The 18,713-nt window shown below is 45.7% G+C and overlaps 1 protein-coding gene across 3 annotated transcripts in view; it reads right to left on the bottom strand.

Moving 5' to 3' along the window:
- Positions 1-18,713, bottom strand: part of AKAP13 (A-kinase anchoring protein 13) — a 759,080-nt gene that overhangs the window by 654,909 nt on the left and 85,458 nt on the right. For all 3 annotated transcript variants that reach the window (XM_078683158.1, XM_078683159.1, XM_078683160.1), the window contains exon 3: positions 15,443-15,579. In XM_078683158.1, coding sequence (XP_078539284.1) covers positions 15,443-15,579 — 137 coding nt within the window. The remainder of the gene's footprint in view (positions 1-15,442; positions 15,580-18,713) is intronic.

Genomic DNA, 18,713 nt, shown 5'->3' with positions numbered 1-18,713 from the left:
TTTGTTTTCCGCTTTCAAGATGTAACCGCGGAGATCGTGATGAGCAAATCTTCTGGAAACAAGGGCTCCCTGATATCCAACTTTTTTCCTCCAGACTCCAATGCAACACCCAGTGTGACGCCACATACTGCGGATGATATCCTTTAACATATGCCAGTGTAGTTTTGTTCATGTGTAGGATTGTTGCTGAACTGTTCTGCTGCTGCAGTTGACCATGTCCTTCCCCCCCACAGCTGAGCCGCTGCTGCTCCACATGGTGGACGGTGGTGCAGAAGTGCTACCCTGTGAATCATACTGTGGCCCTAGGCTGCGTGCCCACTCTGCGGCACAAGTGACCCCTGGGGAGTTGAGTGGAGCAGCTACGCGTCGCTGCAAAGACACCCCTTGACACACACAAACGGAAATGAGGCCCTTAGGCAGTATTAGCACTCTATACCTATGCATGCGCTGGCAGCTGGACACCACAATAGGGGCAGAGATAACCAGGTGTCCCCCTTATTGAAACCAGCACCCGTTGGGGAGGGTGAGGTCTATGGGAGCAGCAATGGAGCACATACTCAGCCTCCTCCCTTGACCTGCAGACTCCCGGATACGGCAGGTACATCCCCTACCAGACATTTGCATGTGGAGAGAAAGTGGCACAGGGGTCCACTTTCACACCAGACAACACATAATCTATGCATCTTCACACCACAAACACTGCCACCAAGCTGGTTTACTGGAACCTATTGAGAGTATATTTGGTTGTAATCCTGCTCCCAATTGTATATAGTTGTTCATTTTGTTGTTTTTCATTGGTTGGTTGTTACAACCTGCACCTGCCTAGAATACCATACTCTACTCATACAGATGCTTTAACACCTTGAATGCTATGGGGATTTTTCTCCTGTGCTGGAACTCCATGAACCCCATTATTCATGACGAGCTGGTCTCGTCATCAGCGTAGCAGGAGGCTACTGCATGACGAGCCCAGCTCGTCATGAGCGTGGAAGGGGTTAATGATGTCATACTAAAATAATTACATGGAATGTCTGGAGGATGCACACCGCTTCCCAGAGATATGCTGTGTATTCCTACTTCAGTCAAAACGCAGCACACATGTCGTTGTTATATGGTGATAGGTGATGCACAGCAATGTTACTCAGCAGGTATTAATTAGGTTAGAAAGTCTATTGGGTGCACTCGTGGGTTGTGTCTCCGTCCGAAACACACCTGAAAATGATCCTAAGTTGTGTATGCATAAGCAATGCTAATACATCCCCACAAACGGCACACCAGATGAAGGAATACTTCAAATTTATTCATCCAATATGTTTTATTTGTTGAATGAAGTTATTCATCAAAACGGATTTGATATTGTGTTCATATCAAAAAGTTCAAATATATTTCCAAATGAGGAACAATCAAAATTGGTAACTCCGATGCATTTCGGGCAGTGCCCTTTCTCAAGGAGTTCTGCAAAGAAGACAGGATAAAGTGAGGATCGAGTGTTGTGAACAAAAAAACGGTAAATATATTAAAAAAGCGGGAGTGAAAAAAGCATGGACTGTCCTGGAGTCAGTTGATAGTGAATTAAAGTGCCGATCAATAAGTGAAGACGGGAGTAACTAAAGGAACAGTGCAACATCGTGTGTGACTAGGGTGTGAGAGAAAGTCTGTGCTCATGCCAATGGGAGCGTGGTTAACAGGACGAAAAGCGGGATAAAAAGACAGGAATCCCACATCACTCAAATTGAGTCTGAGTGGCTACAGAAAGAGATGGAGGGGGCCAAGTATACTCCACTTACACCTGCTGTGATTTGGTGTAGAAAAATACTGGAGTGCCTTTTGTTGTCAATAACAAGGTCATAGACCCAGAAGGTCGCTATGTGTTTGTGGGGGGATGCCGGGTGCTACTTGAAGCAATAAATGCTCCTAATTCTGAGCAGGCAGTATTTTTGGACACTCTGACTGGGGTCTTCACGATGGTGCAAACTCCCTTGGCAGTGTTTTAACAGAGTCCTTAAAGTGGATTTAGACCGCTTCTCCCACCCATCCCCTGTATACTGCTACTTCGACTGCACATCCCTAGATTGCTTCAGCATTGGGGCTTATGAGGCATATTTTGCTGGTGAATTGGTACCACAAGAGTCTAATCATTCTACAGACACACCCACGACTTACATGTCTGAATAGATAGTTGTCAGCACAGCAGATGAAATCGCACACGTTACACATATTGACTACCTAGGCAGGATGCACTCCGACCATAAATCACTGCATTTGCGCATAAGCAGGGAACATGGGCCTCCCTCGATCCCAACGTGGTGACTGCGAGCGACAGAGCTGGAGGACCCTCTGTTCAGAACATCCCTCTATAGTAGCATTACAAAATACTTCAACAAACACTGATACCACCACCTCTCGGCAGAATGAATGGGACGCCCTTCTGGGTGGCAATCAGGGGGCACTGCCTGGGCAACATTCTGTATATGCGCCGTCAGAGTGATGGCGAGGTCCTATGGGTGGCATGGATGTTGCTCAGACTTGAGCAATAGGCGCAGTCATCCTTGGTGGGACAGGAGCACTGGGTTCAGGTGAGACGCGAACATGCTGCATTGCTGGAGAGACTGATGCGTCAAGTATGTGCACTCACGGCGAAAACGTACGAAGACAAGCCAGGAGCACATCTGGCTGTGAAATACGGCAGGAGCAGCGGCACCAGCCCATACTATACATCCATGCAGACACACAGGTCCTATTACATACACAGAGGGACATACATGACACATTCACAAGCCACTATGCTTCATTATAAACATCTGTGACAATGGCATCAACAGGGGGGATTGGGTCCTTCATGGTTAGTGTTGCCCTTACCCAGATATCCCTTTAACAGGGGGAGGCATTTAACAGCGAAATTACTCATTTCAAAATTAAGAAAGCTATCCGCGAGCTAGAAAAGGGCAAGATCCCAGGACCTGTTGGCCTACCGCCTGAATTTTATAAGGCCTAGGCAAACATCACTGGCACCTAGGTTGAAAACAGTATACGATAAAGCCATGGAAGAAGTCTGCCTACCACCCACGCTGTGCGACACCTTGCATATATCATTGCCCAAGCCTGGTAGGGACACTGTAGAACTAGCATCTTATAGACCCCTAGTGCTCCTGAACATAGAATACAAAATACTTGCTAAGATCCTGGTCGAACAGCTAGCTTCCCTGGTCCCACAGCTGTTCCATCCTGATCATATAGTATACTCCTCTCACATGGCCACGTTTGGGGTGCATGGTGCACGACCTAGAGAAAGCCTTCAACTCTCTAGAATGGCCCTATCTGTTTGAGGTGCTTTCTGGGTATGGCCTGGAGAAACATTTGGTCTGTTTGATTAAACTCCTCTACACTAATCCTACAGACAGGGTAAAGCTAGATCGTCCTATATCCGAACCAATGTTGATTCAGAGAAGTACTTGGCAAGGCTGCCCACTGTCCCCGCTATTATGTTTCCTGGCAAAGGAGCCACTCACATACAACCTCAGAGAAAAGGGCCAGCAATGGAGTATACCTCTCTCAGTGATGGAATCCATTCCGTTTCGCTTTACAGGGATGACATGCTCCTATATCTTAAGGATATTCATTAAGTCCCCAAAAGCATAGCGCAACTACTTGCCAGGTTTACTGAGGTGTCGGGCCTCAGACTCAACTAGGATAAATCCTGCTTATTCGCATTCATTCATACCATGCTAGACCCTGCCCAACAGATTAATGATGCCCAACTGGACTGGCACCACATTACGTAATCTGGGAATTCAAATTTATCATGCACCAGCATATCTAAAGGATGGAAATCTGGGAAGAGCACAGCCATGCTATGGGCATAAATGTCGTTCTGGCAGACTCTGCCATGGTTGGAGGCAGGCCGAATAGCCCTTTCAAAGACAGTCATGTGGCTGCGCCCGTTATACTACTTCGCTAATTTCCCTCTATAGGTCATTACAAAACAATTCTGTACTCTGGAACAGTTGAAGAGTGACTTTATATGGCATGTAAAGCATCTCAGGGTGATCCTCGCCAAACTACCGGTGGAACAGGGAGGAATAGGGTGTACATTTCGAACATTACTATCTGCTCTTGCAGATGCAGTGGATGGCTCATTGGTTTGCGGGATGCCAACTAGAGGACACCACAACTACATCCCCTTTGTGGGACATTAAGCGCATTAGGCACATATTTCACCACCTGTGCAAACAACCGCTGTCTCACTCGCTACTACAGGTCACATGTCACTGCTTCGGTTGGATTCTCTTCCTAACCCGATCGGCAACACCTTATGCTCCAGCACTGCTGTTTAGAATGCCACGGGAAGGAGTGATGAATACTTTGAGGGAGTTGGGCGCCTGGCACGAGGTGGGAATCTGTAGTATGGGAGACCTGTACTGTGACGGTTTCCACATCTGTGTAGAGGAGCTTCTTGAGGATGCTCCCCTCCCTCCAGGACAATTCTTATTATATACGTCTCTCATCCGGTCATTGGGAATATGCTGGGGAGCCATACAATGAGAGCATAGCATGCACCTTAATAATCCGGTACTTGCATGTAATGGGAAGGGGTCGACACCTGTGTGATAGCTAGCCAGCTCTTTGCGTGCTCATGCTGCAGTCACACTTTCCACGCTGCAACAACACTGGGATATCAATTTGGGCTGCAATTGCGCAGGCAAATAATGGCAGGCTGTGCTGTTACTACCCTGCCCTGGTGACCCACAATGCCTGCTTCAAATTAATCAACTATTACCTACTTTACTCCCCATAAAAGCAACCAATACTTTCATCGCACAGACGCTGCCTGCCCCTGCTGCCATGCCCCAAATGCAAATTTCGTGCATATGTTCTGAACCTGCCTGTCAATTTACCAATCGTGGCTTGGTATCACGGCCCACTAGGCGCCATGCATGGTTCATGCCTCATTACACACCTGGGAGGTCTACTGTGGCTGATGCACCGAACTAAGAAAAACAAAGCAGTTGTGCAATTTTTAGAACTGGCCCTTATTCTCGATAAACGCCTGATCACCCGATGAAGGAAGTATCCCCCGCCTTCCCACCCAACCCCCTATGCCTGGGAACTCTGAATTGAGGCTTGGGCACATAAGCGTACACAGAGAGAACATTAAGGGCTTACGGAAATATCCCATCTACAGCAGCTGGGGTACTTTGCTGGTGGAATTGCTGCTGGCCTGAATGCTGATGACCACTCACCCAGCTCACATTAATTGTCGTTTCCCTGCTGAATAACAGCACTAGTTGCCAGACGCAGCTCGCAAGTGGTACCCTTGCCCAAAACTGCACACCACAAATACATTTACACATGCTCAGTTGTCAATTCACTCCTCCTGCTACATGTGGTAGGTGCAGGCATAAGTAATTCCAGTTATACACAGGTTTTATCTTTTGTTTTGAACCTACAAGTATATAATTTATCTATACTCAGCTTGGCTTTGCTGCCAACTGTCAATAGATGATTCTGTAAAGAACAGACCATTTTGATCATGTTATGTGTTATGTTATGTTAAACAATTTATACCGCGCACGTACACCGAGACAGTTTCTTGGCGCTCATAACAGACCTGGCGAGCCGGGGCGGGAGACATTACTCAAGAGCCAACTTAAAGAGGTGAGTTTTCAGGGTTTTACGAAACAGTTCGTAGGTGGGACAATGGCGAAAGGAAGAAGGGAGGGAATTCCAGAAAGTGGGGCCTAAAAAAGAGAAGCGAAGGCCGCCGTGTTTTTTGCGGCGGATCAGTGGAATGCAAAGAAGATTATCGGCAGAGGATCGAAGATTACGAGATGGGAGGTAGCGCTTGAGTTTAGAGGAGATGAACTCAGGAGCGAGTTTGTGAAGGGACTTGAAAAGGGTGCAGCCGAGTTTGAAGAAACACCGTTTAGCCACCGGGAGCCAGTGGAGGCTCCTCAGGAGGGGGGAAACATGCTGGTGTTTGGGTTGGTGAAACACCAGGCGGGCAGCCTGGTTCTGAATCAGCTGAAGTTTTTGAAGCTGGTAGGCAGGGATCCCCACATACAGGACGTTAGCGAAGTCAACCCTGGAGATGACCAAAGCCAATATAGCTAGTATGAGTGCCTCTCTGGTAAGGAATCTACAGATCTTGCGGATCCTGCGCAGCTGGAAAAAGCAGGAAGATGTTACTGCTGAGATCTGAGGTTTCATAGATAGATCCTCAGAGATGATCACTCCTAGACTTTTCACGGTGCTGACCGGGCGAGGGGGAGAGCCAAGGGAAGAAGGCCAGAAGTTGTCATCCCAGGGATTGGAAGGGCCGCCCATCAGAACTAGTTCCGTTTTAGACGGATTCAGCTTGAGTTGGCTATGAGCCATCCAATCAGAGATGAGTAACATTGTGGTTTGGAGATTAAGACGGGAAGAGGGTGAGGTGTCCAGAGGAAAGATCAGTTGCAAGTCGTCTGCGTAGTTATATATAGTAGCTGAGGAGTGACGAAGGGATGCCAAGAGCGGTTGCATATATAAGTTGAAGAGGAGAGGGGAAAGAGATGAGCCCTGGGGAACACCACAAGTGAGGGGGATAAAAGGGGCAGAGAAGGTGGAGAGGTGGACTGCCTGGGAACGGCCTTGCAAGAAGGATCGAACCCAGTCCAGGGCGGCGCCACGAATGCCGGCGTTGCTGACACGGTCGATCAAAATAGTATGATCGACCGTGTCAAAAGCCGCCGACAGGTCTAACAATACTAGGGCTTGAGGAATATTATTGTCGGCACCAGTTCTCAATGTGTCCATTACTGCTGCAATCACCATCTCTGTGGAATGAAGAGGGCGAAAACCAGCCTGATGAGGGTCAAGGAAAGAGGAAGTTTCCATAAAGGTACTCAGACACTTGGTTACATATGTCTCCAAAATCTTTCCTAAGAAAGGGAGGAGAGAGATGGGTCTGTAATTATTCATCACAAGAGGGTCTGCGCTAGGCTTTTTCAAAATAGGTAACACTATGGCCTGCTTAAAAGCCTCTGGAACAACTCCTGATGTTAAAGAGGAGTTGAGAAGGGCCAGGGCGGGGTCAGGGCAGAGCCTAAAAATTTCCTTGAAAATTTGTGGGGGGCAACAGTCCCTAGGGGAGCCAGAGCTAACTTTATGGAGAATGCTGTGAAATTCAGTAATGGAAATGGGAGGAAAGGTGTGAAATTTAAAGGCATTTTCAGGAGGGAGGGGAAATGATTTGGAAGGGGGAGATGGAGAAATATTGTTTTTAATTGTGGCAATCTTATCCTGAAAGAAAACATTGAGCTCATCGCACAAAGCCTGGGTGGGAACGGGCGGGAGGGTAATACGATCGGGAAGGGAGAGCTCATTGACAATTAAAAAGATGTCCTTGGCTTTTGAAGCCGACTCGAGAATTTTGCGAGAAAAATAGGAGGTCTTGGCCTCCAGAATGGAAGATTTGTATGTGTTTAGTAGGTTCGTAAATTCAATCTTGAGTGCAGGGTCGTACTTCTGGCGCCAGCGACGTTCAGCCTGGCGGAGGGCTAGCTTATCAAGTTTCAACTGGTCAGTAAACCATCGCTGGGCATCATGGGGGCGTGAGATTTTGATGGTCTTTAGGGGAGCTACAACGTCGGCAGCTGCCTTCAGCCAGAGCTCAAGAGTGGAGGCTTGGTGAGACACAGATTCAAGGGCTGGAGGAATTGAGCCTGCCAGGAGAGAATGAAATGTTGTCATATCGACGTTTTTCCAATTACGGGCCGTAATGCCAGCGCGGCGCGAAGGGCGGTGAAAACTAGGAAGGTCGACAGAAAGGGAGATAAGGTGATGGTCTGACCAGGTACAAGGGGTGATCAGTGGAGGCGAAAAGTCTAGATTGGCCACCCAGACCTGGTCGAGTATATGACCCTTACAGTGAGTGGAAGTGGCAATCAGTTGCTGACAGTTCAAGCTGGTGAGGGTTTCGGTGAACAGTTCAGACAGCCTGCTTTCTTGGGGGTCGAAGGGCCAGTAGTTGAAATCACCCAGAAGGAGAATTCTGGAGTGATTTATCAGAAGCTGGGAAAGAAGTTCCCCGACTGAGAGAGCAAAGGAAGGCATGTGGGTAGGGGGTCTGTACATAAGAACACAGATGAGGGAGGTAGTGATTGAGCGAAGTTGGATGACAAGGGTTTGGGAGTTGGGGATGGGGGTGCAGTCTAAGATCGAAAAAGCATATTCTTTACGAATAATGGCTGCTACTCCCCCGCCAACTTGCCCTCCAGGACGGTTGACATGAAGGATATAGTAGCCGTTGGGAAGAGCGGCTAGGATATCGGGTACAGAATCTTCTGTCAGCCAAGTCTCCGACAAAAAGAGAATATCTACATTAGTATCGTCTAATAGGCGGTAGATCTCAAGTTGGTGTTTAACCATGGAGCGCGTGTTGAGATAAAGGATTTTAAGGGTAACAATAGCAGGTGAAGGGGAAACAACGGGGACGGGGGAAGGGACAGGTCCAGGCGAGGGAGGACTCACCGTGCAAGGAGAGGTTGAAATCCCGCACTTCTGGGACCTCCTAATGGCCTCAAGGGGCAGTGGAACTACATGTTGTAAAGAACATAGGTCCGCTGACGAATAGCGAAGCGTTAGGGCAGGGTGAGGGGCCATGGGCCGCATCCGGCCGCGGACGGGCGCAGACGGGCAGGACTTTGGCTTGACTTCGGCGCGAAGTCGGCGCTCCCGCTGCGCTCGTCCGCTGCGCTTCCGCCAAGCCACCATATTATGTAGAGGGGGCGTTTAACCACTAAACCGCTAACCTCCGCTGTATGAGGCAGGGCGGAAGTGGAGAAAGGAGGCGGGTGAATGGCGCTCTGCAAGGCGACCCTCCGCGCAAACGGCACTCAGCCGGGGCGGAACGGGGTCTTAGAGCGTGAGGAAGCAGGTGAGAACACTCACTAGTCACAAAAACACATATTTTAAAAATTACAGTATTGTTAAAATGCACACAGCGCTAAATGCGCAAGACCGCTTTAAAAAGCTATTAATCAGCTCAGCTATTACAATGAAAAGGTATCGAGTGGTCTGCACAGCCTAAATCGCTGCGTCTGTCAATTGTGCCCCGCAGCACTCAAAGATTTATACTACACGGTCAACAACCACTAAACCGCTAACCTCCGCTGTATGAGGCATGGTAGTATTATGCTGTGGTATGGTAAACCGCCTGATATACTCAGAATGTGTAAAATGCATTATAAGCTGTTAACTGTAATAGTTAAAAGGACAATAAAAAATATATATTTTTAAATTACAAAATGTTCACAGTTTGAAAAAGGTCAAAAGTCTCCCTCACCGTGGAGGAACGTACTTCATATCCTACACAGACAGTAGCAGGTACTGCTCAATAATGCCAATCTATGAAATCATTTCATTGTTTTCCAAATGAGCTAGCAATTCCATTCCAAAAGGTTTCACTGATGCCCAATAATGAAATAGGGCAATCATTTTTCAGCAGCATGGATTGCCTTTAAGTCAATATGGGGCAATCATTGTTCGCCATCATGGGGGAGGACAGTGCTCTCCCTGACTACAGTGCAGCCCTTGGATCTATGTTGTGTACAAATCTCAATGGAAACATAACAAACATGGCCTTACACTTCTTCTAACACCCCAGTTCTTTGACTACATAGCTAAATTCAATTGTTTGGGTGTGATCCTTAAAGGTAGGTGGACTACAGATTTATAGGCGGTGGGTCTAACCACCCTATTACTTACACGTTGCCTCAACAAGTGCAGAGAAGAAGAAGTTACTTCCCTTCAGTAACACTCTTTCTGGTAGATACTCTATCTAACCAAGATTAATTGCTTTTAAAGTATTTCCCAGGTACCAAGCTGGATCCGGAAATTTTACGTAGCAGTGCCACTGAGCGTGCCTAGGTTGTGCCGTGTACCTATGCGTTGACTTCATTGTGCCCCAGAAATCATGGAGCAGAGTCGCATGTAATACGGGACATTTTTATGTGGAAAAAAAGACACAACTCAACAGAAGACGGAGAGAGAGTATCCACCAGAAACAGCAGTCTCGAAGGTAAGTAACTTGTTCTTCTGATGGATACTTCTAACTGCAGATTCCTCAACTGTAGAATAGATACCAAAAAAGTGCCTTCCAAAAGTGAAGTGTCTGCGGAAAGGACCAAAAAGTCCTGTAGGACCGAACAGGCAAAGCACTGGTCCTGTTAGATCTGGCTGTCAGGGCAATAGTGCTTTGTTGATATGTGCACTGATCCCCACGTCGCGGACTGACAAATATCAACAACAGGTACTCCATATTCCAACGCAGTGTTGGCAATCTTGGGACGGAATGGGCCCTTCGTTCTTCTGGAGGCTGCTCTTTGGCCAATGCATATCAGTTTTTAATGCAGCACTACCAACCTTAACAGAGTCCTTTTCTACAGTGCCTTAGCTCTCTTTGCCCTAGAGAATCTCACAAAAAGCTGATTGTCTACCGAATGGTCCTTGGTGTGATCGGTGTAAAAGCTTAAGGCTCTTATGGGGTCCAGCTGATGGATTCTCTCTTTCATGGGTAAGGCAGGGCAAAGAACATTGGGAGTGCGATGGATTACCAAACGTATAAAGGAGTAATGTGTGCCACTACTCCCCATGTCTGGTAAGGTCATGGAGAATTAATTAGAATTCACCTTGCTAGTGGAAGCCATACCCTCAGCAGTATAATGCTGATTAAGAAAATCAGGATCACCAGGTGCAGGTGTGTAGCATCTGGCTACTGTCCCTGTTCATCTGAGGTCAAGAGTAAGGTTCCAACCAAGTGACCGTCAGAGTGTCAGGTTAGGCTTAGTTGAATGGAAGTCAGTTGTAGGTTCAGGACATCAGCATCAACGCAAAGGAAGTACTGTCTTACGTTGGAGGTCCACCTCAGTATGCGGGTGGGGGAGGAAGTCCTCTGGCCTTCCTTTAAGTCCAGATTAAACTGTCATAATCATAATGTGGAAGTAAATTATTTTCTTCCTCACCAGTCATCTCCAAGTGGTCGTAAACTCAGATAAGAACCATCAAATTTGGCACCAGATGCCTTCTAGTGCCGGCGACGTCGTGACCATTGTCAATAAAAGGACCAGAGTATATCTTGTAGCCTGAATGGAAGTCAACACCTGAGACAGTGCAGAACCAAAGACAGGTTATAGAGGCTCAGATAAAACAGAGGACGGATCCACCAGCAGTAACCTCATTTGAGGCACAAGAATTCTTGAAGGCCTGCCAGAATAAGCCGGGACGGTGCAAAAACATACACAGCATGGCCTCCTTAAGGAACTTGACTGGCTGTGGCGTCACAAATGATCCAGGGATGTCATGGTGCATTGGGATAGATTGCAGAATCGGCTCCTCAATGGGGCTCGGGAGTGAAATCGACTGGTACCTTGACCCCCTTGCGAACATTCTTTGGTCAGAGAATGGCGGGATAAGGTTAGAGTCCCCCTTCGCCTTCTTATGTTTCCTCTTCATTTTCTACTTCAATTTACTTGATGACTTTGACCACAAAGAAGATGTGTTGCGGGATCATCCTCAAGAGCGGGTCCTCACTTTCAGCTTGAGCAGGCACGCGACTTACAGAAGGTTGTGACTTTTTCCTATATTCAGCGAAGTACAGATTTGCTTCATGGTAACTTCACCGTCCAGGATCACATTTGAGTGCATGAGGGCATGTCCATCGCTTAACTTGGAGCCATGACCCGAACAGAAACACCAAAGGCACACCTATTGCAGTTAAATTGCCAACATCTCTTTTCTACAGTCACTGCAGGTTTGAACCCTGTAGTATTAGGTGAGGACATCAGTTCCTTGCTCTCAGGATTTTGATATGGATATCTGCAAATAAGGAGGAAAAAGAGAGGATAGCTCCGGATTCGCATTTGAAAGCACGGAAAGAAAGGTGCTGCTCTTGGTGCCCATTGGTAGCACATACATGTGACTCTGCACTGTCATTTCTGTGGCAGAATAAAACCAACACCAAGCGACACACATCACCACCTAGTGGCTCGCAAGGGCAATGCTATGAAACATTTCCAGAGCCAGTCTGGCACCTGGGAAATATTCAAAGAATTTTAAGTTTGCTGTTAGAAGTATCCACACCCTTAGTTCAAAAGTTTGAATAACAGTACCAAGCAAACCTTGCCAACGGAAACTTTAAGAAGACAAAAACAGACCTGTAGGAGCTATGAGAGAAGGTGGCGTAAAACCTACGATACTGAGAGCAAAATACAATATAAACAGACACTAGCAGCCTATAAAAAAATTATTCTTGAGGCCAAAAATAATTTTTATGAGGAACAGATAGAATCGGCAAAAAACTCTAGCAGACAATTGTTTGAGACAGTAAAATCTCTAGCGGGCCAGTCACAGGATCTGGCTCCTCCATCCTCTCAGGCTTTTTGTGATGCCTTGGCAAACTTCTTCTTTTCCAAGGTAAATGACATCTACGTCGAATTCGCAACTACTAACAAACCAAAAGATTTGCAGTGTTATCCACCCAACAGGCAAATTGAATGCTCCTTTGCCGAATTCAAAAAGGTACAGAAGGATCAACTCATAGCTATTATTGGGTCTATTAGATCAGGATCGGCTTTGGACCCATGTCCTCCCAAGGTTTTTCCTCCCATAATTGACCTAATAAGTGATTTCACTATGCAAATCTGTAATACGATGTTCATATCAGGAGTCTTCCCTGATAGATTAAAGAATACTCTATTAAAACCACTCCTGAAAAAAACAGGTTTGGATAAAGAGTTATTAAAAAACTACAGGCCAATTGCCAGCCTGCCTTTTCTAGCCAAGGTGGTGGAGAGAATAATGAATATCCAGCTCTCAGAGTATATTGAGCACAATGACTTACTTGATGAATCTCAGTTTGGTTTCCGGAAGTTGCATGGAACTGAGACTGCACTCATCAAGGCAGCAGATGACATCAGGGCCATAAGAGACCAGGGCGGCACAGCGGTCTTGGTGATGTTAGATCTGTCTGCTGCATTCGACACGGTCAATCACTCCACCTTGATTGACCGTGTCGGGGAGCTGGGTGTTCACTCTAAGGCCCGAGCATTGCTTACCTCATTCCTGGCTGCAAGAACACAGGCAGTAACCTTGGGGCCTTTTCGGTCGGCCAATCTAGCACTACCATGTGGAGTGCCACAGGGCTCATCTCTAAGCCCGACGCTTTTTAACATTTATGTGTCGGACTTAGCTAGGGTAATTAAAAACTACCAGATGAGTCTTACCACGTATGCCGACGATACGCAACTGGTGCTAGCCATCAATAAAGATGGAGAAGAGGTGGCAGCCAGGTTTCAGGAAGGCATGTTGGCAATTAAGGACTGGATGGCCAGCAACTGTTTAAGGCTGAACTCAGATAAAACTGAGGTGATTGTTTTTGGTCAGCTTTTGCCCATCTGGTCATCCATCTGGTGGCCTCCGCTCCTTGGAGTCTTACCATGTCCTGTGAAGAAAGTCCGTAATCTGGGAGTCATCTTCGACGAGAAATTAAATTTCGTCGATCATGCCAATCAAACAATGTCTACTGCTTTTTTTAAACTCAAAATTCTTAAAAAAATAATTCCATTTCTCTCAGAATCTGGAGGGAAAACAGTGGTGAGTGCACTTGTTTTATCAGCCTTGGATTATTGTAACGGCTTATTTCTTAATGCTCAAGCCCGGGTAATTGCCAAGCTCCAGCTTATCCAGAACGCTGCAGCGAGAATGCTTTCCAGGACACCCAAATATAGACCAATTAGACAGGTAATTAGGAGCTACCATTGGCTGACGGTCAAAAACCGGATTAAGTTCAAAACATTGTGTCTCACCTTTAAAGCAATTCAGCAACATGGACCCCAATTCCTCAAACAGAGACTTCTCTTATATCGCCCCAATAGACAACTAAGATCAGTTAATTCTTTCAATCTGCTGGTACCACGAACCAGGACAGCTACTTGGGGAGATAGATCTTTCACCATCGCAGCAGCTAGACTCTGGAACACCCTTCCACTAGCTATAAAATCGACCTCCACGCTGCTACAATTCAGAAAATTAGTGAAGACATGGTTGTTTGATCAATAACCTTTCCTATTATTGAATGCATGATTGGAACTGTAATCGAGTATAATGAGGCACCCATGAGTTTTTAGCGCCAAGACGCCCAAGGGCATATGCTGCGCTTTATAAATTTTAAAAATAAATAAATAAATAAATAAATAAACCTTGTGTTCAGTTATCAGAATTTCTTCCAGCACTTCTCTAAGATGTTAATTTAGAAAATCACAAAGTTTATGGCTGTATGGGTTTTTCCCTTTTGTGAACTGTGTGTAATCACAGCGATATCCTTTCACAACCTTGCTAACACAAACCTCAAAATGAAGCAAAATGTAATTACCACGACAGCAATGAATTATGGAAATTGATTCATAAGAATACAAGTGGTACTAGTTTAAAACTAAAAGAATTCATGTTTGTACTCCCTATCCATCTTTGCTATAGAAATTATTAGCATTAGTCTCTCACATGAGATGGTTGCAAGGAGAACAGCATGAATGCACATTTTCTTAAAATAATATTATTACATCTGTACAATCAATGACCCTGAATACGTTCTAGAGTAGGAGGACATCATTTAGTAAGGCGATTTTAACTAGTCTTTTTATTCCTCACAGCAAAGTAGATATTGGGTACAATTAAACCAGCTGTTTGAGACTGAGGTGTTTGCTTAGATGGATATGGTCATGTGTGCCATTATTTCAAACTCTTCTCATAATCTTTAATTGAAAGAAAACTTGCATATTAAAAAATATCCTGGCACCTTGCAAGAAAGCAGCAATACGCAGATCCTATTTCTTGAAGAACCTTTCTGAGAAAAGGAAGTGATTTCTGGATTTTTTGTCACAAAACGTTTCTTTTTAAGAAATGCTTTGTAAAATACCATTCCACATGAACCAGAAGAATGAAGCTTGAAACCAAGAGCACAGACAACATAACCGGCCTTTATTCACTCAAAAACTATGCATTGTATGTAAGGTTTTAGCTAATGTTTTCCTGAAATTATTTTCTCAGAAGAAGAATTTGCAACCTGTGTCCAAACTTAAGTGTGAGAATATAGACATTCAAAAGAAGTATATGAGTAGAGGTAAATAACTAATGTAATAATATGTTAACATAAATATGATCCGGAATTAAGGCAATTTATTTATGTTTGGGGTTATGTAATCTCAAATTAACGCAGCCCTAAACAGTTGAAATTAAATTTAGAATGTCTCAACTGAGCTACTAAAATTCACAAGTATTTGGTTTTAGATGGTTTACTACTACCTGCACAAGAGTGGGTACTGTGTGTGCAGAAAATAAGAAATACCATTTGTCATAATTAAGTTTCAACTGGCTTTGTTAGAGTTTGTAAATAGTAAAGTAACCATACCTTTGCAAATACCATATCGTCCATTGCATCACTCGGCAAGTGTAAGATGTCAGTGTCACTTCCAGATTCACGCTGACAAACTCCCTGAGAGGAAGTATTTTCACTGCCCAGACCATCCTCCAAGAAACTCTCACATTCTAGAAAGCAACAGTGCAGCTCAGGTTTACTACATAAACAGGTGAAATGCATGCAATAATGAGAAAGTTCAAGACATATGACAGATATTTGTAGCTGTTATTGGAAACATGGTAACTCTAGAGTGGAAAAGTATTCATATAGTATACCACTACAATCATGTTAAAATCAAAGCCACAAATGTAGACAAGTTCCTATCAACATAAAGGAGCTTTCTAATTTGTTTTAGTAAGCACTATATTATGTGCTTTAAGTGATACGTAATGTACAACTACTCAAACAAAATAATCATTATTCAGCGTTTTAAAAGTATTTTATCCACCCTAGATAAAGCTGCATTTAAAACAGAAGTATAAAAAATGTACGATAACACAAGGGATGTCTAAATATTAATGCTAACAAGGCATCCTTTACTAATAATTAGGACGACAAAACAATTAACATTTTAATGTAAATTTCATGTTAGCACACATTACATTTCCTCTCCTATTAAAAATCGTGTCCCTTGAAAATAAATTCTCCCCCACCGCTATGCTGAGAACATTTTAATTGTGATTTGATTGGAAAGCAAAAACAAAAGTTTTCAAGATGAAACCATACAATTTTCGTTTCCTCAGCCTATTTTACAATATGTTCAGAATAAACAAGGTGCTTAATTCTTAATGGACAAGTTATTTACCTTCGGTAACAATGTGTCTGTAAGAGACATAGGTTAATTATCGATTCCTAACCTTAGAATTACCCCCAGGCGTCGTACTGGATCTGGAGAACTTTTCTCTTGGCAGTATCCCTGCGTGTCGGTAGGTGGCATCGTACTCCATGTACGTCGTCAAGGTCGCCGGGATGACGTCGCAGTGCCCCTGCGTGCTCATGTCTGGTCTGTCATGACTATCCAGGTCAGAAGCACAGAGCCACGCAAGGTACTGACCACTGGTGCGCACAACTAGGACCCTATAAGGGAGTCCTTAACCCTAGACATCAGTTCGTAGAGAGGGGAAGATGGGTGGGGCGGTAAGGATCAACTAACCTAAGTCTCTTACAGATACATTGTTACCAAGGGTATGTAACTTGTTCATCTGAAAAAGACTGTAGTTATAGATTTCTTACTTTAGAATAGATACCCCAGCAGTACCATTCCCGAGGAGTGTCTGTGAACGAAGTTCACACCAGAAAGTTCTGGAGGACAGAACGGGCAAAGTAGGAATCCCTTCGGTCTTGGCTGTCCAGACAGTAATGTCTGGTGAACGTGTGCTTGGATGCCTAAATGGCGGCCACCTGGCAAATGTCAATAAGTGGGACTCCAAGTGACAAAGCAGTAGTTGCTGCTGTAGCTCTGGTGGAAAGAGCCCGCAGCCCCCCTGGACATTCCTTTTTAGCTAAAGCATAGTAAATATTTATACAAAGGACAACCCATCTGGAGATGGTACGCTTTTGGACAGCCCACTCTTTCTTGGCACCCACTTAGCCAATGAAAGTTGATAGTCCACCCGGCAATCTGTAGTGCAGTCAAGGTAGAAGGACAGGGCAAGGTTAGGGTCCAGATGGTGGAGTCTCTCCTCCTTGGAAGGGTGCAGAGGTGGGAAGAAGATGGGCAAAGTAATGATTTGTTCAATGTGAAAAGGTGTAACCACTTTTGGAAGGAACAAGGGTCTCGTTTGAAGCACCACTTTGTCCCGATGCAGAGAAGAAAGGGGCCTTAGAAGAAAGAGCCTGAAGCTCACTCACTCTGCGAGCAGAGGTGATGGCAACAAAAAAAGCAATCTTCAGAGTAAGTTGCCTAAGAGGACAGTTGTGAAGAGGCTCAAAGGGAGCAGACATAAGGTAAGTGAAGATAAGTTCAGGTTCAAGTCCCACTGAGGCATTATGAAAGGAGATGTAGGAAAGAGGTAAATAATGCCCTTAAAAAACCTGTTAACAATGGGGACTTGAAAAAAGAAGGCTGATCTGGTAGCCGAAGAAAAGTAGAAATGGCTCACAGATAGCCTTTAAGAGTGCCAAGAGCAGAGCCCTGCTAGGCCAAAGAAAGAAGGAACAAAAGAACCACAGAAAGAGGGGTGAAGAGGGGATCCACAGCCTTTGCTGTGCACCATACCACAAACTTGTTTCATCGACAGGCATATAACGTCTTAGTGGAGGGACACCTAGCTACCAAGATGACATTACAGACCGGGAGGAGAGTCAAAAGCATTCAACTAGTCAACTGTAGCCGCTCAATCTCCACACAAGGAGGTGGCGGCTGAACAGGTTCGAGTGGAGGACCGTCGCCTGCTGCTGCGACAGAAGATCCTCCCGAATGGGGTAGGCTGATCAGAGGATCGATAGCTATGCTCAGGAGATCGGGGTACCAGACTCTTGGTGCCCAGTCCGGGGCCACAAGAATGACTTGGATCCGGTCGCTCTTGATCTTCTTCAGCACTCGAAGCAGAAGTGATACAGGCGGAAAACCGTACAGGAGCCAGCAGTTCCACTCGTGACAAAAAGCTTCACCGAGTGCTGCCTTGAAAACTTCAACATGCAAAACTGCTGGCATTGCGTGTGCTCTTCGGTGGCGAACAGATCTAACCAAGGCTTTCCCCACTGCTGAAAGAGACCCTGCACAACCTCTGAGGGAAGACGCATTCGTGATCCACTAGGCACCGGTGGCTGAGTTCTTCCACTCTGGCATTCAGAGAGCCTGCCAAGAATTGAACCACCAGGGTCTTGCCCTGATGTTCCAGCCATGTCCAAAGGTGAAGTACCTCTTGACTAAGGTTGCACAACCCCACCCCGCCCTGTTTGTTGCAGTACCACATGGCATTGGTATTGTCCGTGAACACCTGCACTGCTCTTCCTTTGACAGAAGGAAGGAATGCCTTCAATGCAGGACGAATCGCCCGGAGCTCCAGAAGATTGATGTGGAGCCCGGGCTCAGCCAGAGACCAGGGATCCCTGATCAGTGCCTCTCCCAAGTGTCGCCCCATCCCAGGAGTGAGGCAACCGTCACTACTGTGAACTCGGGTTGGGGAAGGGAGAGGGATCTGCCACTGACCCAATCTTGGTTAGATAGTCACCACTGCAACTGACTCGCAGTCCCCTCCGAGATCTGGAGACATCAGAAAGATTGCCCTGATGCTGTGCCCACTGGAACTTCAGGTCC

The sequence above is a fragment of the Lissotriton helveticus genome, chromosome 3_1 (genome assembly GCF_964261635.1).
Source record: "Lissotriton helveticus chromosome 3_1, aLisHel1.1, whole genome shotgun sequence".
Taxonomy (NCBI): domain Eukaryota; kingdom Metazoa; phylum Chordata; class Amphibia; order Caudata; family Salamandridae; genus Lissotriton; species Lissotriton helveticus.
This window is presented reverse-complemented; position numbering and strand designations above follow the sequence as displayed.